The sequence below is a fragment of the Ambystoma mexicanum genome, chromosome 4q (assembly GCF_040938575.1).
Source record: "Ambystoma mexicanum isolate Mex_15411 chromosome 4q, UKY_AmexF1_1, whole genome shotgun sequence".
In the NCBI taxonomy this organism is placed as follows: domain Eukaryota; kingdom Metazoa; phylum Chordata; class Amphibia; order Caudata; family Ambystomatidae; genus Ambystoma; species Ambystoma mexicanum.
In genome coordinates, this window is record NC_090928.1 from 270,257,676 (window position 1) to 270,284,732 (window position 27,057).

At 44.1% G+C, this 27,057-nt stretch overlaps 1 protein-coding gene across 5 annotated transcripts in view; it reads right to left on the reverse strand.

The window, feature by feature from the left end:
• Positions 1–27,057, reverse strand: part of LOC138467666 (protein unc-93 homolog A-like) — a 366,337-nt gene that overhangs the window by 181,265 nt on the left and 158,015 nt on the right. For 4 of the 5 annotated variants that reach the window (XM_069607849.1, XM_069607847.1, XM_069607846.1 and 1 more), the window contains one exon: positions 13,665–13,846. The exons of the other annotated variant lie outside the window; for it this stretch is intronic. In XM_069607849.1, coding sequence (XP_069463950.1) covers positions 13,665–13,846 — 182 coding nt within the window. The remainder of the gene's footprint in view (positions 1–13,664; positions 13,847–27,057) is intronic. 5 annotated transcript variants of the gene reach the window in all.

A 27,057-nucleotide genomic window follows, 5' to 3' on the forward strand; every position in this document is an offset into this window, starting at 1 on the left:
ACGTCTTTTATAAAGCAAAAATATCTGCCTTAGTTAGATCGACTTTCCCTGGCTGTAATAAATTCTATTATTCCATGAAAAAAGAGAGATAAAAGTCACTTGAGCGTATGGTGACTATTGCTTTGAAGTTGGATTTGTATGTAATGCCCTTGCTATCCATAGCCAATTAACTCATTTCCCCCATTAGATTCCTTCTTATCATTCAACTTGACTGTCCTACTATAAAGGGCATTATCTAGTGGTGGGCCACTAGGTTTGCTGGAAACTTTCTCATACATCTTTTTATAGGTAGTTAAGTCGTAACCTTGCAGAAGTAGCAGCTTGGCAGCCAAGAGAAGCATTTTAACAATGGCTTTCAATTTAATATGCAGAATGACTTGATCCAATGTAAAGTCATCTATAAACTCTACCCACCAATATCGTTAGATGCAATATCACATATACTGGGAATAGAAGAAAATGAGGCTAATACATGTGATCGGTTAAGTACAATACACTCTTTCGCTACTGATACTTTTTCCAATAATAGTCAAGTCGGCTCGTTAACTTTCCCAAATTGAGATTGATGCGTGTTCCTGTTTTCTGTAGGCGAGTTCTGTTTGGTCAGTGTGGTCAACATCTTTGTTCTATAGTTGTGAATCCCTCTTCATTATCACATACACCATTCTTAGCTTGCATTGTTTCAGGAAACTGTGGGCCTATTTTCCTGCTTTTTGAGTTATGGGAGCAATTATTGGATGTTAGAATCGTTAAGGATAGCCACCTGAGCCTCCTCCTTCTGGGAGTTAACTGAAATATTTTGTAATATAGAGTCCACCAGATTACCGGAATTGTCACAAGGTCTTGGCCAGAGCAGTGCCCGAGCTCACAAGGAAAGAATGGAGAGTGCCCTCTGATTTTGTGTTCCGCCCTGTAGCTGCCCCCAAGATGGTTGCTGGCACGATACTGTCCCTAGATATGGAAGGAGTCCAAGCGTCTGCAAAAAGAATAGTGGCAGTAGGGATGGACATGCATGGATGCGAATAGTGCACAGTATTGTGCATTGACCTATATATACCATTGCATAAGCTAACTGACAAAGAACTGTTCACTGACAACAAAGACGGGGAAATTATCTTATAAATAAGCATCCCTTGCGAAGTGATAGTACAGAACAGAAAAGTACCCAGCCCCCTCATGGTTGTCGTCAGTGCACCACCTCCTTTCTAAGACACAGATATGCGACAAGTGCCCCCTCACCTGTGGATCACCATCCCCCATGATGTGGGCTTATTGAGAGAAGTGTCCCCTGTAAAAATAACTCTAAAGCGAGGGGCGATATTACCCAGGGTCAAGCGATACCCTCTGTCCAGAGAAGCGGCAGAAGGGATCCAAGAAGCATTATGTGCACTGCTCCAGCAAGGGATACTTGTCCCCTAAAACTCCCCATGCAATACGCCCATGTACCCCATTAAGAAATCAACATGGGGGTTGTGGCGTATGATACAGGGCCATAATCCACTTAAGATACTGTCCAAAAAGAATTTTCTCTTGTCCCCAATCCCACTTCCATTTTATGTAGCATTCCAAAACAGGCCACTCATTTTACTGTGATCAATCTGAAGAACGCCTTCTTCTCAGTGCCCCTCGATCCAGGCTCACAGTATCTCACAATATTTACACTGGGTGGGAGGAGGTATGAACACCGTCGACTGACCCAGGGATATTGCGAGAACCGCAGCATATTCAAGAGGATATTGCACAAAGTTCTCAGCAATATTCAAGTGTCAAACACAATTATTCAGTAAGCAGATGACCTCCTAGTCTGTAGTGAAAGTAAAGAAGGTTGTCAGAGAGATTCCATTGTCCTCCTCCAGTTACTCACCTAAAAGGGGTACAGGGTAGACCAGAAAAAATTGCAATACCGTCTGACTGAGGTCCTGTACTTGGGCCAATTGATTTCAAAAGATAGCAATAGACTAATACCTGACAGGGAGGCAACAGTGCGCGCCTCAGCTAGATCACACCCTGTAAAAGACATGCAGAAGTTCCTCGGAATCTGCAATTACTGTAGGGCATTGCCACTAGATTATGCTGCCTACACAAGGCCCCTCTTGCAAGGTCTAAAAAAAGCACAGAAAGACAAGACACTAATAATTTGAACAGCAGAAATGCAGAACGCATTCAACAGCTTAAAAAATGGATCTGCACATCTCCAGTTTTAGCCACTCCTGATTACGAGCGAGAATTTTACCTTTTCTCGCACTCCAATGGGACCCTAATGACAGCTGTACTGACACAAAAGAGCCCTATGGGTGGTCACAAACCACTGCTACCCTTACAGTGGTACACTTGATTCAGTTCTGCAGGGTCACTTCGCTTACAAACAGGCACTTGCAGCGGCTGCCTTTGCTATGGAAAAAAGCTCAACAATTGTCATGGGGTGCTCTGTCACCCTGTACGTGAAACACTATCTGTTCACCATATTTGAAAGATCAAAATCCACCCTCACCGCACAAAGGGCATATGCCTTTTCTTAAGCCGATGCTTATGAGATCATCCTCTCAAGCCCCAATATTCATGTGGTACATTGTAAATCAGTAAATCCAGCACGTTCCTCACTGAGCAATGCACCATGCAATACATGCAAGAACATGACTGTGCCACATATGAGAAAGAAGGGGATGACATTCCTAAAGCAAGGGAAAATTCAGGGAGAAGTGTTCTTTGTGGATGGATCAGCATCCATTTGCCAAGAAACATGTGAAAAACATGTAGGAGCAGCAGTAGTGAGAATGGGAAATATGAGTTACTGGTTAAGAAATGCGTGCCCATGCATTAGTCCGCCCAAGCAGCAGAGCTAGTGGCATTGATTGAGGTTCTCCATACAGCAAAAGGATGTCCAGTGACGATATATTCAGATTCCGCAGATGTAACCACTACAGTACATGCTGGACTATTCAGGTGGAGAAGGACTGTTCAGGAGAGCAGATGGGTCTCCAGTTCAACTTGCAGTTACTGAATAAATTAATTGAAGCACTTGCAGAACCATCTATAGTAGCCATGTTAAATGCCAGGCCCATACACATAATATAGACAAATATCTTTGGAAAACGTGGCCGCAGACACAGCAGCAAAAGAAGCAGCAAAAGAAGCAGCATATCTCCCCATATCAATGAGGGCAGAATGCATATTAGTAAGCAAACAAGAAGAGCCAAAAGCAGACGGTTACAACACATTCCCTATTGCCCAAATCACAGTTACAGAAGGGAACCCCACCAAAAGAGCAAGAATTATGGGCCAAACAAGGGTGCACACAATCACCCACCTATTTGCTTTGGAGACAGAACACCACAGGAAAGCTTGTCATGCCCAAGGAATTATTGTATGTGGCATTCGAGCAATTGCATTTCAAAGCCCATACTTCAAAACACATAGGAGCCGATCTCCAGGGAGATTGGTTTATCTCAAATCTCCAGGAATATCTCAATAAAATGGTGGTCGAGTGCACAACGTGCCAAGTGTTTAACTCAGGAATGACCCTAACAACACTGAGAGGTACACTGCCCAACTCTGTAGGTCCATTCCGTGAGCTGAACATTGATTACGCAAATATGGGAGAAAGATGTAATGGAGCCAGATATTTGATTGTGTTGGTGTGTCCTTTTTCGAGATGGGTGGAGGTAGGGCCCTGTGCCCACACAGGCACAAACTGTACAGCCGAGTTCCTCGTCAAATAGGTATGAGGGATATGTGACGTCATATGATCTGATAACGGAACACACTTTGTCAACGATCTGTTCAAAGAAGTGACATCACTGCCTGGAATAAAACACAAAATGTGCTCAATTTACCACCCACAAGTGAACAGATTTGTCAAGAAAATAAACAGCCTTCTTAAGAGGAGGTTATCCAAACTGTGTCACTCTCTAAAAAAGAACTGGGTATACTGCCTGCCCAGTTACGGACCCAGCCTAGCAATGACCACCACCTGTCCCCCCCATGAAATAGTGACTGGTCGATGCATACAAACACCATTGTCACCAGTGAGAAGGGTGTCTGATGCACACCGGACAGCAATGTATTAGGAAAATAATTCAAAGATTACCTTTCGCAGCTCACAAGGGCAGTCAGATGTATTGCTAAACAACGTGCACCACCATTCACTAGAGACAATTAATCTGACATGACAACAGCAGCACAAGACAGCCCAACACAACCTTTGATGCCAGGACACTTAGTGTATGTGCAGAGCTTTGTGCAAAAATGTAACTCTCCAGGGTTCCATGGACCATAGGAGGTAATCTACTGTACCCCCTCAATGTAAAAGTAAAGAGATTACGGTACTGGATCTACCTCTCAGATGTCAGAAAGACACACAACAGTGTAGCACTTGAAACACTGGATAACAATCAAACAAAGTACCTTGAAGTGTTACTGGAGACGAGAGATAGTGGAAAACCATGTAAATAATAAGAGTGATATACATAGTCTGAAATGTAAATTCATTTGTAAAGAATAAAGTTCTCTCTCTCTCTCTCTCTCTCTCTCTTTCTCTCTCTCTCTCTCTTTCTCTCTCTCTATTTTATTCTATCTTTCAACCCGTCTGCAACCTCATTAATGCCCGCCCGGTTTTATGCTTTTCCATAGGTGCAACAATGCTGGAGTTGACGCCACTTAAGGTTAACAATGTCCAGTTAGATAGCAGTAGGAATAAGTTAAGTGGAACTCGTGTGTATAGTTATGACTTTGGATTCTCCACAGTAACAATATTTGTTTTGGGGATTTATTGGGCTACTACTTTTATCTGGGGGGCCCATATAAAAGAAGGGGAGAGGGGAGATGGAGGGGAGGCAGCAATATGTCTTTAAATTTAAAGAGTCTGCATAAGAATGGGACCAGAATGGCCCCAGAAATTGTATTATTTATTAACAACGGAATTGAAAGCACATCAACTGTATTAAATATCATGCTGCCACCCCCACCTTGTTTACAGTCTCACAAGCTACCTCACAACCTAACGTAATGTCTACCTCAAGGCTTAATGAAATGTATGATGTGTTCCTCACTGCAGTTCACAATATGATATTAAGTTCCTCCCCCACAATGGTATACCGGCAAGCAAATACAGACAATGATGTGAGCTTAAATGCTGGTATTTTTCTAATGTCCAGTCAGCAACCCGTGAATGTACAGAGATCACTATGCACCACTGATAGACTGTGTTGAAGGTCAGTAGGGAAACGACAATCTCTCTTGCGTAATAGTAGGAGGAAAAGGAAAACACGCCAATACAAGAACGATGCCTACCATGGTTTGGGATTAGACGAAGTAGAGGACCTTCATCATCCTGGGCAGTCTAACAAGTGGTACCCGAATATGAGTGCCTCAGGAAGGCGAACGACCAACGGCAGTTGCTATGTGTGTTCTTTAATACCGCATGCGTCCGGGACACCCAAGGTTTTAGTACCTCAAGAAGCCCCCTTAGTAGAGGCACAATGTCTCATCCACCTCATACTATGTAGGATAAAGAGCACCTTTCAGGCACACACTGTAAAAATGAAACTCCTTCCGTCAGATGAGAAGATTTCCAAAAAAGGTATCTAAAGGCACGAAATGCTTTAAATAACCATTCCTGGCTATAGACCGAACAACCTTAGCAGAAAACAAATGGCAAGATTCAATGTTCATGTACAAAGCTGAAGGACTGCGTGGCCTGTCAGATGAAAGACTAGAGTGGATGGAAAAGACATGCGCGCAGATATGGACAGAGCATATCACAAAACTGACATGGGTCACAGCTCTTGAAAAATCGATCAAGGTCCAGCAAGAAGAGAATTACAAACTTTGTTTCTCTGGGGAAGGAAAAGTGTCCATGAGTTCTAACACACGTTGCAACAGAACCCTCATCATCATCCCTGACCTTCGCAAAGGCACTGCTGCATTTATAGACTATTACTGGATGTGCGGCAAATAAGCATACTTGCACCTCCCATCATCATGGAGGGGCTACCGTGCTTTAGCAGCGCTGCATTCCGAACTGCTGGTAATACCTGAAGAGCACATAAAGGGGGAGTGGTGCCAACAGTGCAGCAAGTGGCACCTCGGCTAACAGAAGCTTCACCCCCATCTTTCGCATACTATCCGATGATGAGCAATGAGATCATCTATTCCAAAGGAAGCGTGCCTCGAAATACCTGTCTCAAGAATCATCTGACCTCTTTGCACAGATCCCCGATGAATACAAACTTTTCAACTCAGCAAAGACATTTTTTTCATCGCTCGTGCCCAGCATTCAAGCACGAGCAAACGCCAAGTGATTGCAGATTGTGCAGTGTGTGCTGATCCAGTTGGTGAATGACACTGAGGAGGGATTTAACATCATCAAAGTGGAACTGAGAGCACTTCGACTCATGATGATGCAAAATCATTACGTCCTCGAACTCCTCATTGCTATGGAGGGTGGGGTTTGCAAAAAGATTGGAAGTTCATGATGCACATTCGTACCTTCTTCAGATGCAGAAAATGGGACACTGTCACATGTGATCGCAGCAGTGCATGAACTTGGTGCAAAAATGAGAATGAAGGAGGGTGCAAGAAAACAACTGGTTCAGTATGGCATTCAGCTGGGTACCCTCATGGCTTGGAACAATCATGAAGATTCTGGTACCTCTCCTCGTGATCATCCAGCTCATCTTCTGTGTGTGCCAGTTATGGCACCGATGCTGCGCAAAGACAGTTCCTAGTAGTGCGATGATGATGGTGACTATTGGTAATAGAAACACTAATAACAAGGTGCCTCATGAGACTAAGGAAGTACACTTACAAACTGGGGAGAGTGATGAGCCCAAATATCATATGGTAGACAATTACCATCATACCACTATCAAACAGCCCTAGGATCTTGAAAATTAAAAGGAGGTGTGGGTTGACCTAGATGTGGATGGGGGATGTATTTACATGACATGTACTCCTGAAGAATATGCCTGATGTGGGGAGAGTTTAAGAGGTGTGTGTAGAGCATGGATGCCCATAAAAGGTACCCCCGCATGGGACGGAGCAGTAAGAAGGGCTGAAGAATGCAGGCGCACTGGTAGAGGGAATTCCTTACTTTAGGAGTAACTAAAGGGGGAAATGTTGGGAAATGTTGGGAAGCAGATGGTCCTAACAAACCCCCCTCATCCCAATCGAGGCAAATAAACTACATGTGGGCCAAAGGGGGAGACGCCCCTAACCCCGCGACACTCATCGGAACAAAATAACATCAGCAATTACACGAATAACATAGCATATGTCCCTGCCTGGAGACACCATTTTGTATCAGATCAGATGCCATCTTTTTACTAGGAACAAAAATCATCCCTCTGCCAAACTCAGCTCTCCCATCTAAAGCACCTCGCACAGAGAGCCCAAAGCATCGCCACCCCCTGCCAGCTCCACGCAAACCTTGTCTACACAGAAGTCCAGCCATTTATTGTTGCAAATTTTTAGTATCTTTTTCACAGAATGTGCTCTCCGCAGAGCCCGAGACCGAAGCCGGCCCCAGCACAAGTGGCCATCTATCTCCACTAAACTGCCCATGCCCTCTCAACCCCCACCCTACCAGGCCAGGGCCCACCAGTCCCGACCCCCCACTCTCTTTCATGTTGATATACATCTGACCTCCGTGCACTGACCATTCCAGAACACCCACCATAGACTTAATCCCAGTATATTCTCCCCAAAGCAACACACATCTGATCGTATCATGAGGCACCAGGGAAGATAAACAGTAGATCAACCCCTAGGGGGAGACACCTAGGAACGGCACCCCGGTATCAATGAAGCCCTGAAGGTAGAGGTTGGAATGCCAATATATTAGTCAATTTTCTCTACGTACCCCCATTCATGCAAGAATTTTATGTTTACTATAATTTTCGTATTATCAGTTCCTGTTGTTTAGCTTTGTTAGCCATGTATCACATTCGTCCTGACCTTCACCGCGGAGATGAGCCCAGCTGAACCACGTGCCACGCAATCGACTGGGAAGCAGCAGCCATTTGGAGCCTGGCATCACTATAGAGCAGGCTGTGCCATACGGCCCCTTCAATCCGCACTGTGATTTCTTACTGTATTTGATGATGCCATTCATGATACAATTGTTTCTTATAATGTGCTGCCCGTGTAATTTTTGACAGAGCGCTCTCGGGCAGCAGAGTTCTTTGCTGGCATTTTTTATTATATAAACTTTGTCATCCTTGCAACTCATCTCTTGGTCTTAATCCCTGATGGGGCGTATTATCTTTACTTTTGCATTTTCATGAGGACACGTGTATGTTGGGTGCCTACAAAGGTTCCCTGAGTTCACCAGCCATGCTTCTCCTAATGGTGCCCTTGCCTTCGGCGTGGAGGTATTCTCAACTGCCAAACCAGCAGGAATCGCCATACTCCTGCAGGCAATTATCTCCCACTCCACCTCTACAAGCGGCTCTGTAACAAAGCTTATCACCTTTTTTTTTTTTTTTTATTTATTTGTATTTAATCAAAAAAGATTTTTACAAAAATGCATTTTATCATAGATGCACATGCAGCAGCAGGTCTCACTAGAAATGTGCCCTCGTTCTATGTCCGTGGCAGATTTATTGCTTCCAATATTTTGTATGTGGCTATTTGCCATTTGATCTTATCTCCTCCCATTAAGCGAGCCCAACAAGTTTCTTCATCTGCAATGATGAAGCCCGAGAAGATCGGTCTTAAATAACGGTCTCTTACTTGTTGGTTCGCGGCACATTTTAGCAGTAGGTGACGAATCGATTCTATTTCTTGTGTATTACAGAATCCGCAAAAGTTAGATGCAGTTTTACCTCTTATTGCCAAGATCTCGTTTGTGGGCAAAAGGTTGAGGCGAGCACCTAACAGCATGTCTCTCCCCTTCCCACAAGGGAATTTTTTGATGTATTTTTGGAGTTCATTTACTCTTTTGACGTTTGGTGGTAAGTGTCTGGTTAATTTATTTTTTTCTGCAGTTTCTAAAGTCGATATCCAGTCGTACTCTGAGTTTTTTTGGATTGATAATTAACGTTTCTTCATCCTCCTGTATTTGTTCGAGCACTCTGATGTTCTCTTCTTTCCACTTTATCAAACTTCTAGTGCTCGATTGTTCAATTTCCTGGTTTATTAGACTGTAAATTGAAGGTGGCGCTGCCATCCTGCACTTCCTGTACAACATCAGTTTCGCCTGCTCCACAGAGCTTTTGAGAGACAGTAGACTTAGCTCTTTACAAATTAAAGCGCCTGATGTTGAGTTTGGCAGCGTAAGAACTTTCCTCCAGCACTTTGCCTCCATTTTGGTCCAGATGTCGAGTGGCAAATTTATCATAGCATCTCCTCCATATGATAGTGTCGGCATTACCTTTTTCTTGTAAAATTCGCGCACTGGGGTCAGCGAGTATCTGCCAAACTTTCTATCTATGGCCCTGGCTTGACATGCCATTTTATTTACTTTCGCTGTTAGTGATGCTTGCATGGCTTTGTCCTGTTTTGTGCTGTCTATTGTGACTCCTAGATATTGGAAGTCAAGAACTGTTTCGATCTGCACTTCCTCGAGGTTTAAGCGTGGGCTTTTTCTTTTTCTAGTCGATGTCTCAAATGTCAACAGTTTAGTTTTTTTTACATTTATTTCCAACTTGTTTTCTTGCATGTAAATCTGTAAACTTGCCATTTGCCTCTGTAGTCCGATGGGGGTATAATCCAAAAGGACCAAATCATCCGCGTAGAGAAGTCTTGTTACAGGCGTGTTGCCCAGTTTAGGGGGGAAAGAACGTGTTTCTGTGTCTAAGCTGTTTATGTCTCCAATAAATGCCAGGAACAAGGCCGGGGCCAATGGGCACCCCTGTTTCACACCTCTTGCTGTTTTAATCGAGGTTGATAGTAGGCCATTTTCGTCCAACCGAATCCGCATGTTGGTATCTGTATACAGAGCCTTGATTGGATTCAGCAGGGAAGCTGGGCAATCCCACGCTTCCAGTTTTGACCAGAGCCTGGCCCTGTCTATGCGGTCGAAGGCCTGAGTGAGATCGATGAATGCAACATAAATATTTGGACCCCCTTCCAGGACTTTATTTTTCAGCACGTTTAGGAGTAGAATATTAGCCGTCGTCCCTATGTTTTTCTTAAATCCTGTTTGAAACGGGTCTTCACATGGGGCCTTTGCTGCCCAGGTTTTGAAGTGGTCTAACAACATTGAACCAAACACTTTCCCTATTACGTCTAACAACGCGATTGGTCTATAGTTCGCTGGGTCCTTTTTATCTCCTTTTTTGAAAATAGGAACCACTGTTGCCGATTTCCATGACGGCGGTATGGTCCTCAAATCCGTGCATTTCCCAAAGATTTTACTCAATAAACTTGTCCACTCATCAGGATTTGTTTTTAAGTCCACGTTGTTGACCCCGTCCGGCCCAGGGGCTCTTGAGTTCTTCAGGCTTAAGATCTTCAGTCGGATCTCCTCTCGATCATCCACTTTTACCCATTCGCCCGGCTTACAACCCGGGTGTCGAATAGTTGGTGTCGTTGGGGCCACATACATTGCTTCAAAGTGTTTTACCCACATGGCTTCACCAACCTCACACTTTATAGATTTTTCTTGTACATCAAGAGTCGCTCTCAGGGTACTCCAAAATTCCCTTGTATTTCTCTTGCTTATGATTTTTAAGATGTTTTCTGAGTCTTGTTGGTAGAGTTTTAACCTATGTCCTCTTACCCAGGATTTATAATGTTTTGCTGCTGCCACTGCTTCTTCCTTTGCCGCCGGTGTATCTTTTGTTTTTGCTCTACGTTGGATTTGTCGAAGGGTGCGACGTTTGTCAACCAGCAGTTTGTGAAACACATGCTTTGGGGGATTTCCACCAGACTTTTTGCAAGTGTCGTTTTTTTGTACTTCGTTAAGAGAGGAATATAGTTGGTTTTGTTTGCACCCTCTATCTCCGTCATAGAGCCAAATCTGTTCTCTATTTCCACAATGGACTCCTTTGTTAATTTTAATCGATTTCCCTGTCCATTGGTAACAATGTTAGCTTCCATGTAGTCATTCAGCGGGCCAATTGACTCCCAGGTGGTCAAAAGAGGATTATGGTCACTAGCACTTGTTCTTATTATTTCAAAAACTTTCGTTATGGCCAGAATTGGTTCTGTGATGAAAATATGGTCTATTGTTGCTTTAGTGTTGTTTCTTTCCCACGAGGGCGGACGTTTTGGGTCTGGGAAAGCTTCATGCAAGTTATGTAAGTTTCTTGATTCCATCATGCGGGACCATAACTCTCCACGTTGTTCTCCCGGTGATCTCTTTGCTTGTTTATTTTCAATTCTTGGAGTTACAGAGCAGGTAGCATTTAGGTCCCCACAGATCAAGATGTATTTTGTTAAGTGGCCAGCCAAGGCCTCGTCAATTGCTTCCTCGATTTTTTCCAGGAAGGTGGTTGTTATCACCTTTATCACTTTACTACATAGAGCGTAGTTAGACCGCATAGGGCCTGATTCACAGAACGTTTTCCGATGGGACTGTGCCATTGTAAAATGCTTCTGTAAATCAGACCCATAGTTTTTCTACAAGCAAAACACTTGCACGACTCACCCATCCGCCATGGGTCGTCAGCACTGTCACAAATAAACAAATACATACAAAAAGAGACCAGACGGGGGCCAAAGAGCCGAGCCCAGCCACTGCCCAGACCAGACAAACACAGCTGAAGATCATGCTAAGGGCAGGCAAACTCCCTCCTCACCTCCTTAATGTCTGTCCTGTAGATTGCCGTATGAGTGCCAGGCAAACAGGCAGTTGATGACCAAGCTGGAGTTGCTAAGCTGACGCTAGACCAGGGTAGTGCCAGGATCCTACTGAGATTGCAACATCTTCGCGCTGGTTCTCATTGACGCACACCAGGACAGAAGGCCTCATGGCATTCGTGCAGCGGTGCAGCAGGTGACATCTACCAGTTTGTCCCTCTTTACAGGGATGTGGGCACTAGTAGAATGGACCTTCCTCCCTGCCGTTGTACGTCGTACCGTCAAATCGTCAAGTCACATTGACTTGGAGCCACTTCCAAGAGCTTTCCAAAGAGCTTATAACGATATTTTTACTCAAGGGGGGCTCAGTATGAACATTTCTGAATACCCATGCATTAAATACTCATCTTGCCTAGATAGCATCACCATAACAATGGCAGGGCTTGGTGTGGGTGTCGACACAGCCATGCATATGTTTATTCTCTCATTACCTTTCTTCCTTGCATGTCACATTGTAGCATTGGACTGATTAGTGTCTCAATCAGAGTCCCCCACGCTGGGGCTAGTATTAACAAACATCAGCTCCACTCCGCTTTGTCTCAGCTTCTGAGTGCTAGGTTTGGATTTTCACAAGAACAAACACAGGGTCGGATTATTTTCTAACTAGTGCTCGTGAATTTTGTAAGTTTTCCTTCTGTTAAAGAGCTTGCAAGCGTTATTCAAAAATATAATTCTCATTTTGTTACACTTCCAAAAGATGGCGCCGACACATTCCCCTTGGACCTGCCTGCGTGCTCGGCTTGTATACTTATCAAACCATCATGACTCTTCTGTGCACGTTTGCCATGAAGAATGTATTTACTAAACATTATTCATTGAACAATCCAAACGTATGCATACTTTCCGGCGCAAGACCAGAAAAAGGCACTAGACTAAATATGTTGTTAGAGTCAACACATTGCACTTCAAGGGCATTTCCCGCAGTAATGGGATACCATATTGTTCTAAATCATGGCGCCAAAATGCCCCATGTTATTTGGGGGATGAGGAGGGGAGTACTCATGCAGTACAGTGTTTTTTGCATTCTAGGGCTTGAAGTTGTTTTCCCATTATAATTCTAGGACTACAGGTTACAGAAGGCAAATAAAACAGGGCTGACTGAGGAGCTCCCAAATAGTACAGAGGCTGTTGGCATGGGTGTTTAATGATGAGGGACACCACTCTACCGGCAGAACCCGCTCACCTTGGTCGGGCAGTCCACAATGTTAGCGCTCCTCAGCTGCAGCAGGCTCCCAAGCAGCAGCAGGGGGCGAGGGCCTGGGGGCAGGGAGCGCTGCAGGCCAGCTTCTGTCCTCCACCAAAACAAGAGGAATAACCCAATGGTGAAAAGCAGTGGTTGGAGACTGAGAGCCCACTGACTGCTCCACTCTAGAAGCTCCATTGCGCTACTTTGTGCCCAATGTTTACACAAAAGCGCACACAGTTCCTGCTAACAGCAGCTGTGCTTATACCATAATATGGGGTAATACAGTAAGTGCTCGGTCTTATCTCAGGGTAAAAAGAAAAGAAAGATCACTACAGTGTCCAAGCTTCGGAAGTGACACAGACACATGGTATGGGACATACAGTACTGATAATTGGGAAAACATTTGTTAAACAAGCCACTATTGGATTTCATCGGCGTAATAGAACAAGAAATAACATTTAGTGTGTTGGGCGGTAATCCCACAGCATTTGCAGTTGTCATTCCAACCACAAAGTCAGCTTTCTGGTACCCCTTTGTAGCAATGGTGTTTGTGATGTGGTGGCTGCGTCACCAAAATGCGCCAAAACCAAAAATGGCATAATTACACATAGATGCAATGACCTAGCGGTGGACGGTACTTTACGCACACTTTTCTGTCAGGTAGTGCATTCATTACCATTGTGGATAGAAGTTTGCCAGCGTGTATGTGACGTAGCAGCACATGGAGCCAACCAGAGCCCACTTGCAGCCAACTTTCTTGATGATGATGGAGGGCAGGAACATTGAGGAAATGATGAGTGATCCATAGATGACGCTCAATGAGGCAACCCCCATCCCCTTGATAGGATTTAGGCTGCTCTGCAAAAAAAACAAAGAACAACCATCAAAAGCACTACATACAAGTAGAAAGGGTGCAGTTGGGAGAATATGCTGGTGGGATACTTTCTAGTGACAGTCTCATAGACCATACTTACATTTATATAGGCGTATTGGTTACAGAAAGAAGACAAAGGGCCTCATTACGACCCTGGCGCTAATGGGTTAACAGCGCCGTAAAAGGCTGCGGTGCCGTTAACCCATTAGCGCCTTACTACGAGGTCCCTTTGCGGGACCCGACCTGAACGGCTGGTCTAGACGTAGGGACCCGCAAAGGGACCTTGGTGCTAGGTACGGTACCGGTATTTGCGGTACCGTACTTAGCGCCTTCCCTAGTCCCATTGACCCCTATGGGGCAAAAATGGGAATGGGGAAGGGCCAATGTTCAATGGGGAATTACGGCCCGCCAACCTTGGAATGGGGTGGTAATTCCCCATTGAACATTGGCGGACTCGTTACGATACCGGCACCAACCATGGTGCTAATAGCGCCATGGTTTAACGCCAGTATCGTAATGAGGGCCAAAATCATGGATAATATTAACATACGCATGCATATTGCAGCATATTTCAGATAACAGATTTTATGATAATATGGCGTTGAGAATTTGTTTGAATATTTCTTGCACGCTTGTGGAGTTTATGACAAACTGCCAGTTGTTGATATTTAGGCGCTTTTCCTTTGTGGCATCTTTATTAGGCAGAAAATACAGCCGGAGGGAAATTAGAGAAGGAAAAAAAATCGATCTTGTTGCAAAAATCTGCTCTGCTGATTTAACACAAATTTACCGCCTGAGGTAAATGTATCACTGTGATAAGTGAATTACAGCTAGTGGTAAATGCATTTTGGCCAGCATATTCATTACTGTGAAAAAATCTGCCATATAAAAGATGTAATTACCCCCAAAAATAAGACTGTCTCTGAGATGGTCTTAAATATTGTTTTAACTGTGAACAGCTATTTCAATGTAAATGCTATGTGTTGTCACGAAACAAGTTATGATGCAGTAATGTTTTTTTCTTCAGAGACCTTACTTCTGCCGCATAGACATGTATTTTTCTGCCAGAGATACATTTTTAACACCAGCATTAGTCATGGCAGTGCAGAAAATGATGAGAAATAAGACTTTGGAATTACTGTTCTGGGGGTTTCGTCCCTTCCTCAGAGCGAGGAGACACCCTCTTTGTGGGTAGGGAGGTGAGCCCGCTAGGGAGGTGAACCCGCTCAGCAAAACCCTCCCCAGGGGTTTGGGAAAGCGGGCCGTCACTGGGAGTGACGCCCCTTGAGGGGTCAAGGACTCTCATTCCCCTGGGGAACTCCCTACACCGAAGTCATTATCTGCGTACATGGTAATCAGAAAAAAACTGATGTTACATTCAGCTGTGGTGCTCAAAAACAATACTGAAAATGGCTTTGGATGTTTGGCTCAAGACAATGCTGGTCTCGCTGTGGGCTTGTCAGCTGAACATAAGCAATCCTTTTTGGTCACGAGCGAGAGTAACGGCACGATCACCCTTGAATGGAAAAGGAGAAGCAATACGCAGAGGTGAGTCTCTGACGTGAGCATATCATTGAGATGCAGAGTCGTGCTACACAGCAGAACCAGCTGCGGTGCAGATTGAAGCAGGAGAAAAGGAGAGACACTGCTGTCCCGGCACAGAGGTGTAGAGTGTCAGTGAGGCGATGCAGAAGATTTGGTGTGACCGGTGTCCGAGAAACGACACCAAATCCAGAACTCAAAGGAGAAACAAATCCTCTGTTTGCAACACGAGAGCAGAGGAACAGAGAAAGGCTGAAGTGAGCGGAACACAAAACTCGCTTTGGTCCAGACGGGAAGGCCAGAAAGCCGTGTAGAATGGAACCGCTACAGAGAAGACGCCACCTCACTGAAGCAAACACTTTGATATAAGGTACCTGGGTTGTTCATAATGGAGGGGCACGGAAGGACCACAGAGTGAAGGGGCAACACAGTAGGATTACCATAAACCAACACCAGGGGCATTAGGACCTACAGAGTGTGAAAAAACCAAGTAACATTAAAAGTTACAGGAGGCGAAGAACCTGAATACAGTTAAACAGATCACAGAAACTCCCAAGAACCAAGAGAGTCATATGAAAGAAGGGGTTACCAATACTCCAGGGAGATAAGTGAGTCAATGGGACAGAGAAACCCAAGGGAATCAGAGGGGGCCCAATAAACCAACTGAAGGACAGATTCGAGGGGAGCACAGGGGGGCCCAAGACGTGAACCAAGCGAGGAGAAACCAAGTGGTGGCGAGGGGTCAGGAAAATGTACCTCCACCTAAGGCAACTTGGACATTTGGTCTTTTCAGGATCTTGAGACTTTATTTTGTAAACTTGAGAAACCTTTTGAACTTTGACAGAGAGTCAAGAACTGTTAAATCAGGGTGAATAATTATCTACGGATAATACTTGGATCCGGGACCAGGAAGGATTCCTGGAAGCCCGAGAGAGATCAGTGTGAACAACTGTGAAGGCAGGGCACACTGCCTAGTTTTTCTTTTATATTTTTTTCTAAGTGGGAGGGCCAGTTTAGAAAATAGGTTTGGACAGGGCACTATTTTATTTATTTTGATTATTGACAAGCACCTTAGTATAGTTTGGTAGGAAGTGTAGGGGAGGCATGATATCACCAGAATGCCACTGACACAAAAGATACAATTTGTAAAACTGTTATTAACTTCGTGGGGTTTGGTAAAACTCCTATGTTGCCCTATAACTAGGATGAGAGTTGTCTTGACAATCAAATAATAAAGAAAACAGTCTTAGTCGTGTCTGTCAAATCAAAATGGCCTATGCCTACAACACCTAATGTCTGCCCTATCTCTTGTACAGGAAAATGTGTAAAGGAAGTATTTATATAAAAGGAAAATCAGTGTTCGACAAAGAATAAATGTGGCTAAATCGGATCTCCTCCCCACATTTGGACAGCACGGAATAAGGCAGTCGCTATAGGCAGGATGACACTCTCTGACTCAGTCTTTAACACTGAAACAGTTCGGAACATGGATCGAGGACCACCTGGCCTTCCACTCCACATTAAAGCCTCTATTCCATTCTTTCTCAAATACCAAAACAAAAGTTCAATGTTGGTCCCCCAATGCTGGGCTCAGACCTTTCACAGTTCAAGTGTTGGTCCCCCTCTGCCGGGCTCAGACCTTGCCCAGTTCAACGTTGGTCCCCCGCTGCCGGGTGCAGACCTTGCACAATTCAACATTGGTTCCCCTCTGCCAGGCTCAGACCTTTCACAGTTCAACAACAGTTGCCAGCTGGGCCTCCCTTCCCCAAGTCTTTTACACTTCGGGTCTCCCTCAGTCAGGCTCAGACCGCTTTTTGGATGGAGAAGACTTCTGAATGTGCGGGGCTTCTTTTACAGACCACTACAGGACCCCTTCGACTGAGAATTCAATAGTCAGTTTTTCTCTCCCCTAATTCGGGGTTAACTTTGTTCACTTTCGCTTTTACAATTAATTCACTTTTATTGCCTCAAACAATGCACCTTTCATTGAGACTTTTGAGTGGGCTTCTCCTCTTCGCCGGACCACTCCATTAATCAGTATTGCTGATTCCACAGCTGTATTTATCTTAAAGTACATTCACAGGTCTGCTTTTCCTCGCATCTCAGTCTTCAATATTGGGATCTGCCCTTCTCCAAGTGTCTTTCGCAGCCTTGTGGAGGCAACTACCTCCTATAGGGAACGCTTGTGGTTTTCATCCCGCTGCTATCGTCCCTTGGTTCATCGCTCTGCTCCAGTAGATTGGCCTTTGCCCCAGAGGTCCTGCTCGTATTCATCTTCTACCTTGCTCAGAGTGTGGCTCTAGGTTTCATCTTTTATCCCTGTGAGGGGAGCTAATTGGAATCAGGTGTATGCACTTGAACTCAAGTGCCTGACTTTGCCTGACCCTATTAGCCGGACATGTCCAGTACGATTCATAAGAGTTAGTCTTGTTACTCTCAGTCACCCTCTTCCTCAAACTAGTTTGTGCAGAAAGGGGGGCGGGGGCAGTTGGGACATTGGATCCTAAAAAACAGGAGGGGTTGGATGTACAAAGAAGCAGGGAGGGAATACTGTGTCTCACCATCGGCTGCCTCATCCCCACCCCCTGGCAACCCCTCACCCAGGTGATCCTCCCGCACTGGTCCACCCCCAGGGTCTGGCCCTGGCCACCTGAGAGAGAGATCTCCAGGGACTAGCAGGTGAGACACCCTCTGGTTTCTCCTCACAGAAGGGAACTTCCCTTTTAGCAATAAGGCTAGAAGGGCCTTTTCATTTAAGTTAAACAAAACCCTTTGACAACATGCTCTCTGGTCTGAGTCCTTCATCTGGGTTGCCACAGGTAATATTTACTTCAAGTGGTAGTTATCTCTATTTGTAATTAAGTTGAGCAGTAATGCCATACCACTGGAGATATTACAGAATTCCAACGTTGATAATGCTTGCGACCTGAGAGACTGTTACATTACACACTTCATCACCACAGAGCTTTAAAGAATGTTCAACCTTGTTGAAAGAGACCACCCTGTACTTTTAGAAAACCAAGGGGTTCACCTTAAAATAAAATATTTAACGAAGTCCTGTTCTTCATGAGGATATATAATAAGTTATCTATGCCAAACATATTGTTGGTGTTTTGGGTCATAGAAAGCACATAGCTGAGTGCTTTATGCTGGGAAAAAACTCCAAGGAAACCTTCATGCCCTTATAATGAACTTTATGGATGTACATATACTCTTTTGAGCAGTCATAAAGAGCCCTAAAGTTATTAAAAGTGTGGCGGTCTTCAGAAAGATTCACTTTTGCAACTTGGCTGTTTTTACTCAGTATTGAGAATGGGTCAATGAGGGCTGCAAATGCTTCTTATGAGCATCTCTTCAGTTAGCAAATGTTCACAAAAGTCAGTATTCGCTGATTATGACCACATTGGCGTGACAAAGTTACTTCTGATCAACAGGTTTAGAGGGATGAGTAGTGGCTAAAGCACTTAATCAGTCTCACACTACTCGAAAACCAGCAGTGGCCCCAATCAGAAAGAGAATACAAGCACCGCCCAACAGTTATATCTTCTATGTTTGTAGTAGCGGAGGCTAAAGGCATCCTATACTCGTCAGAAGGGTTGTGAGTTGCGACAGAAGCAATCCAAATACCAATAGCATGGTGGGACCAAAATAAAAAAATTCAAATCACGATTATATAATAATTAGGACCTTTGATTAAACTGCGCACTGCTCTAAGGGAAGACACAGAGAAATAATACTTTAAAATAATGGAGCAACCTGCATGATTTCAGCAACAAAATGTCAAAGTTATTGGATATGGTTTTCAAAAAGGCAGAAAAGGAGGGATAAACATCACACCTGTCCTTTAATGTGGAACGGAGGGGCCAGGGCACTTGAAATACATTTAGTTCTTGTGTTTGACGGCTCAACAGTATGTAACCAGGTTTTTTATCATCAAACCGGGATGCTGGAAGCTTCCAGTGTAGAGCCACTGTCAAGCCATCGGGCGGTGTTGATGGGGTCCAATGACACAGAGCGGTACAACAGCTGCAACTGCTTTAGGGTTGAAGATGCTTGGAAATTGCAGGTGATGTTGGGTTGGTGTCGCTGGAAGGCGAGGGGCATTGGGTGTAGAGAAGCAGGGTCTTGCCTTCGGGGTGCGTTGGGTGTAGAGAAGCAGGGACTTGCCTTCGGCAGTGAGTGGGCTTGACTGGCTCAACATGGCATTGTGATAATGCAGCAGCAACAGTTTGGCTCTGGAAAAAATGAGTAACCAGGCAAACAAGTCAAGTTGGGAATGCTAGAAGATTTGGTGGGTCTCAGATGCAGATATGGTGAGCTTCAGTGTTGACATCAAGTGAAATTTGGAGATGCAGAGCCTCAAACACTGAAGTCGAAAATGTCTCAAGTGGATCACTTGCAGCAGGTTGGATGGCATCAAAGGTGTCCAAAATGGCATTGAGGCAGCTGGGAGATTCAGTGAGAGCCGGGGTTTCTTTCTTGGTTTATTGGGTGCTCTGAGAGCCAGTCCAGGGTATCAAGGGCATGGTAAGAGTCCTTTCTCTTATCTTTCACAGCAGGATGGGTTGTAGAGAGCACTTGCAGGGTTCTGTCACCTTCAGTGACCAGGGGCCTTGTACCAGTGTCTCAGTTTCTGAAGGTCTTGTACATCCAGCTAATCATCCCAAATAGGCCTTTGGGATGTTTAGGGAGAAGAGCTTTCCTTCTCCATGGAGCTCCTAGTTTTTACCTCTCTGGCAGAGACTGTACTCCCAGTCAAGGTCCAGTGAAATCTTCTTCTAGCAGGGTTGAAAGATGAATAAACTAAGTGGAGGGTCTCCCCCCTTGTATATGCAAAATGTGAAAGTAGATCTTTTTCCACAGCAATCCTGCTATTGAACGACCAATCCTGGCTGCTGTAACAAGTGTTCCTTTGCCTGCTGATGACATAATCAGAAAGTCTTGTCTGTAGGAAGTGGCGAGGGGGCAGAAGGTTTGGGAGCTACAGCAAAATTCAAGATGGCGAGACCCCTCTGTTGAATGAAGCTCTCTCCATTCCTCCATCTGCCTGCATAAAAATAACTACAATAATCAGCACCTTGACGCGAGGTAGCCACTGCAATGGCAGGACTGTCTTTGGAGCGTAGGTTCCCAGGGTAATGCCCAAGGAGTATTCCTGTTCCCTTGAGAAAGGCGACAACCCTTCCAAGTGGCCTCAAAGAGAAGGCTTTCAGGGTTGGGCACAGCATGGTTGTTGTGGGTAAACCCAGCCCAAACAGCTTAAAACACCATATCCTGCCACAAATTAGTCACTATCCCCCAAGCTGACAATACGATTACATCAAATTCTTGTGGCTGTATAATTGTGTAATCTCTATAGTCACAATGTCATAATTAGACGTGGCTTCCATTTTTTAAGAACTGCGACCAGACATTTTAGGTACATAATTGTAAGGTCTTGAACGGTTCCATGTCTTTACAATGACACCCTAAATACTTTTAAAATGACACCTCAATAATGAGAAAAGTAGAATAATTTTTTTATTTGGGGGTCCCCCTCATTAGCCCCCCATTTCTAATCCCTCCTCCCAACTACCCCACCCCTTTTAATCCCTTACCCCACTCCCCATGTATACCTTTACTAAACAATTCAACTTTTTGTCGTTATTTAGATGTCGTTAAAAAAGTGTGCCTTTTTTTCCATTATAAACACTGCATACCGTCTTGAACCAGAGGTGCATACAGTCAAAAAGCAACCTATGTCTGTTGGAACTTGGGGTTGCAGCAGCTGTGTTCAGCAATGCATATGTGACCTTTGAACCTGCTCTGCTGCCACTGCAGGGCAGCAGCAGGGATGTCATGAGACAGTCTCAGAAAGGTACATGTGTGCATTATGTTTTTTGGCATGGGTATCATGAAGTTGGGCCCTTGCTAGCAGATTGCACTTTCAGAAACAGAATGGCCTACATCATTTTATTATTACCACCATCCAAGAGGTAATGTAAGTCCTTAGGCCTTGTCTTTCCCAGACCCCTTCATCCCCAAAAATCCCCAACCTCCATTCCTCTTACCCAGTAAAATCTTAGTCCACTCCCTCTATACCTCCCGACTCTCCCTCTGCCCGCTCAGGCCATGATTGGTCCTGCTGGGGGTTACGAGCAGCACCAAGGAAAAAGAAGAAACAAAGCAGGAGGAAGCTCTTCTGCTTCCCGCAATGCTCATATGAGGACCACCACCCCACAGGTAAGCTAAGGCTGTGGGCCTTGCCTTTCCCAGTGCCTTCCACTCCCCTCCCGAACATCCCCAGCCTCAATTTCACTTCACCACCAGAATACCAGTCCCCTGACCTCCCCGACTTCCAACCCTCCCTCTGCCCACAATGCCCAGGCCATGATTGGTGGTGCTGGGGGGTCGCCAGACCCGGAAATCCACTCTTTGAAGACCCACTCAGGCCAGCCTTTCCTGGGCAGCCTGCAAAGCGCAGAGGCTAAGGGCGAGCCTCGGTTTGTCTGGCACCCAGCTCTGCTTGGAAGCCCTCAGTGGCCCATGGTATCACAAACAATAAGGTAAGGGACGACGTAACACTTTCACATTCCGACATTTTGTGATTGCTAGATGTCATCTTTGTAAGTGCTTTCTGTGACTGTGAAGCTTTACTTCTGTGAAGTTTTGCCGCTGGCAAGGTTTTGCCACTGTGAAATGTTTGTTGCTGTGAACTTTTTTTGTGGTCAAGGGTTTGCCACTGTGAGGTTGCGCTAGTGTAAGGCTTAAGCCGCTCTAAAGTTTTGCCACTGTAGGGTTCTGTCACTGTAACATTTTGCCACTGTGAAGTTTAGCCACTGTCAGGTTTTGACACTTTTGCCACTGTGAGCCTTTGCCACTGTGAAGTTGTATCACTGGGTGGTTTTGATTCCCATATAAGGAATCTCGTCCTAAACAAAACAATGTAGCCTACAACAACACACTCAGGTCCGTACTCAGTCTTGCATGGGAGCTGCTTCACCCCACGGTTCCCCTGGAGGCACACCGTCCCCAGAATATCTGAGAACCCTTCTGGGAACTGGTCACCCCAATGGTAAAGGAGAAGTGGATAAAATAATAAAATGAAAAATACACAGGCTCGGCTTCTTCTTTGCTTGTAGTTACAACCTGTTAAAAGAACATCAGTGGATTCCTTTCTTCCGTAACTTTTCTCTCCTATAACATTTCCCCCTTCCTCTTAATTGTGCCTTTGATTCGTCCGCTAATGCCTTGAGGAAATGTTCATGAGATGATGAGATAAATAAAACTCTGTTTCCCTTCAAATACAAATCTTGAAGATTATACTGCTAACCTATCTGTAGTTTATAAATAACTTATTTACACAACTCATATCATGTGTAGCTACAGTCTACTACTATGCTTTTAATTGTTTATATTATGTCATGCCTTATTGATGAAAGACTTATGTATTTTACAGTTCTGCATCTCTCCACTTTTTCTTTTTAAACTATTAAGCAAAATCGTTCTGTGCCACTTGCTGGGACTCCGATCTATCTTGTTCTCCGTCGCCTTATTGAGCATTTATTTTCTTTACTGCACATTGCTTGAAGCGTTCACTACCGCACTATTTCTTGTTCTGGAGAACTCGATCAATGGCAGCTTAGTAGTGTACACGTTCACTCAGCCTGACGTGTCTGCTTCTGTGCCATTTTTGGGTCAGTTAATCAATCTACTGCTTTTTCTTACTTGTTTGCGTGGCATGGTAGCCTGACATGTCTACTACAGTGTCATCTCTAGGTCAGGCAAGAATGCTGAACTTCCGAAACACGCTCTTCCTTAGATCTGACAAACAAGACTGCATAGGTTTCAGAACACGCTCTTCAAGCCTCGCTTTTGTACCATGTATTCTGCCTATGCCGGTATTTCAAACAAGCGTCAATGCTACTGAGCTTATTCATTTTCTTGACTGAATCCTGACAGTTTCCTACATGAATAATGAATGGACTTGCTCTACTGGCTCATTTTATTACTGATATTCTCTATTAAATTCAAACCAGTAGCTACACAATACTGTTCTGCTTGAGTACCTGAACTTTTAACATAAAACCCTTTTCTAGACAGCTCTTAAGAACTGAATCTAGTTATTTCCAATTAGCTTCAATTTAAGAGTATTTTTAAAACTGATGCACTCCCACCAGTTGTCAGATAATTTGCTCCTTCTCCTAACTCCCTCGATCCTCCTGCATCACCGATTTTCTGCAGTTTCTTTTTTAAAGTTGGCTTTTCTACAGGAGCTCATAAACGATGATGTTGCTGCTTCAGCTCATTCATAAAAGGCAGTTTAGATCTACCCTCCAAGATTCCAATTCCTCCATATTGGTTTGGGAGGTTTTCAGATGTCTGCATTCAGGGCTAAGGTCTGTAAATAAAAAGACTCCCCTTGAACCCAACCACTATATCTTATTCACTACAATCCTAAATGTTTTGCAAAAGTACCTTCCAATCTTATGCACCTGTGCAATGTGCGTATGAACCACGTGACAGTACCCCTTCTACAAGGCCCTGAGCCAGAGCCGAGTTTTTTCTGGATTTCATTTGAGAAAATGGGCTATTAGTCTTGGTGTATGTATATTAGTGCCTAACTCCCAAGTTCTCTCCTTAGGACGAAATCCCTTACTGCAATTGCCCCCTATTTCTTCGTGAGTCAATAATTGCCTTTACCTCATATTCTTCTGCAGACCCCTCGACAGTAATTGGAGACGGGGAGATGTTAATCTGGTATTTTCTAAACAAGGTTTAAGTAAACTGACATGAAATGATATGTGTAGCTTTAATTTGTTATGCAATTTTAATTTAACTGTCACAGGATTGATTACTTCCTCAATCTCAAAAGGTCCAACAAATCTGGGGCTGAATTTATTTCTTCCCTTTTATCTGAGATGTCTAGTTCATAACCAAACTCTGGCTCCCACCTTATATACAGGACTTGATCTCCGGTGGCGATCTGTAAATGTCTTCATGTGTATCTTGCTTCCTTGTAATGCCAATACTGCCCTTAGCAAATTCTCTTTCATCAACCTTGATCTTTTTTCTTACGCACTCATAGAACGCAAATATCATGGGTGTTAACCAAGGTTGCCGAAAAAAGGAGATATCTTAATAGCATCCTTAATGGTATTGCTATAACTAAATTCTGCCAACCATAGTAAATCCATCCAACCTTTGCCAGCTCCCAAAAAGCATCTGATGTATTTTCCTAATTCTTTGCTCACCTTTTCTGGGTGTCCATTAGTTTAAGGGTGTTATGATGAAGATATATTTATAGTGATTCCCAATTCTTTGCAGAAGGCTTTCCTAATATTTGACACAAATTGCAAACCTCTGTATGAAATCATTTCCGAAGGGAAACTATGCAAATGAACTATTCATTACAGGAAGCTTCTTGCCAAATTTACTACAGTGACTTCCCCCCTCAAGGGAATGAAATGAGCCACCTGAAAAAAATGACCCATGATTACAAGGTTGGATATACAGCCCTTATCTTTAGGCAAATAAACAATGAAGTCCAATGAAACCGTGTGCCAAAGACATGGCGGAACAGGAAGAGGATTTATTAACCTGCAGGTTTATAACTCTCCTCCTTGATTCTTGCACATACTTCACAAGTTCTCAGAAAATTTAGCACATCCTTTCTCATTCCTTCCCACCAGAAATGTCTCCGAACCGGATCCAGCAGTTTGCGGTAACCAGGATGGCCAGCCAGAACAGACTCATAACATTCGCCAAGGGCTTTTTCACGTAAATCTACTGTAGAAAGAAACCATTTTGTATCTACCCTGGGAATTCCTTCTGCTATGTGACACACAGGACCTTTGCTTGCCCAACTTAACATCTGTTCCTTCGTCATACTCTTTTTCCACCTCTTCCTAGACGTCAATGTTTTCTCCCTTAACAGTGGCTATGAAATGTTCCTCTGAAATTAACGGTTTCTGAGGTTCCTCTTCAAGTCTTTTGCTTCCTGGCATTTGACGAGATAGGGAGCCCGCCTTCCCATTCTGTCATACTTGTTTGAAAGTAATACAAACTAAATCAAATTCTGAAAAGAATAACAACCAATGCAGTTGACGTGGTGTTCAAGTTTTTGCAGACTTCAAGAATAACAAATTGCGATGATCTCTTAGAACAGTAACAGTATGCCTAGTGCTCACCAAATAATAATGCCATTCTTGAAAAGCTAACTTGATAGCCAGTAACTCCCTATCAGTGATGGTATAATTCTGTTCGGCTGGCAAAAGCTTCTTTGAAAAGTAAGTAACAGGATGTAATTGGCCCGTTTCCTTATATTTTTGAGAAAGTACTGCTCCTATAGCCAAATCCGAGTCATCGGCTTCCACAAAAAATGTCAGAGTAACATCCTGATGAAGAAGTATGGGCCCGGAAAACTGTTAACTCTGCTAAAATTTCAATATTTCTACAAACACACTGCTCAGCCACCAAAAAAGACACAAACATACCTTTACTGCAACACCAACTTGAAATCACAGAGCAAACTGCATGCTCCCTCTGACGTCCCACTCAATCACAATACACTAAATCTCCAGCACTACACCAAAGGTACACAAAATAATCCTAGAAAGACTCACACTTCCACAACAACACCAAACCTAAGACATCTAAAACCAAACCCAATATAATAGTGACCAGGTTTTCTGAACTGCAGCAACCAATCCACAGCAAATGCTCTCTTGCATTCTCCCCGATCTGCCTGAGCATGTGGAGCACCTGGAGATCATGAAAATGGCCGCATTGTGCAGTAAAATCCCAGTAACATAACATAACATTAAAAATCAAAACATCTCAAGCTTTCCTCCTCATAGATGGCATTCGGTCACATGACCCCTAGGCAGAAATGGTTTTGCACCACCCTTCTAAGGGTGGGGCTCATCATCAAGCGGAAAGCACCTAGAGATGCCATCTGCATTGAAGTGTTGCAATCGATATCCATCCAGGATGATTTCTTCTAAGAAGCAGTCCTGGACATTCTGTCCCAGCAAGGGAGTAATTTCCTGAAGTGGGTTACCCATGTAAAAAATACGCTGGGACAGTCGGGCCTTGGGTAGTATTGGTTCAACCCTGTTGTCGTGACATCTGCATCAACGGAAGAGATAAAGACCGCCGCTGTTAGAGTGATATTCTGACAAAATCCAGGGTCTCAGAGTCGCTGGCCCGGTCTCTTGGGATTAAGAAACAGGTTGGCTGCAAAGAGTACTTGGACTATGTTACCTCTAGGAGGAAAAGGGTTGTATATCTAAAGCTTCGTCTTGGGATTCTGCCCACAGCTGCTCTCCTTCATAAATGGAATAACACTCTTGCCCTCACATGCACTTTATGTGAAGATGCCATTGAAGATCTTTGTCATTACTTATTACCAAGCCCCTGAGGGAAAACTTCTTGAAGCTGTTATTTTTAAATCGTGGTTGCAGGACTACTGCCAACACCTTGGCTAAGTGCCTAGACTCAACAGATGTTTTAGCTGTTTTTGCTACTAGTAATTATTTGAGCTGGGCATGGAGTGTTCACCTGAAAAGGTTCAAGGAGCCAGTTCAACCATTTTTAGCAACCACTCTTTAATTTAATGCTGTGAGACTGTGTAATACCCTTCCCTCGTTTTACTGTGGTTTTAATTGTTTTA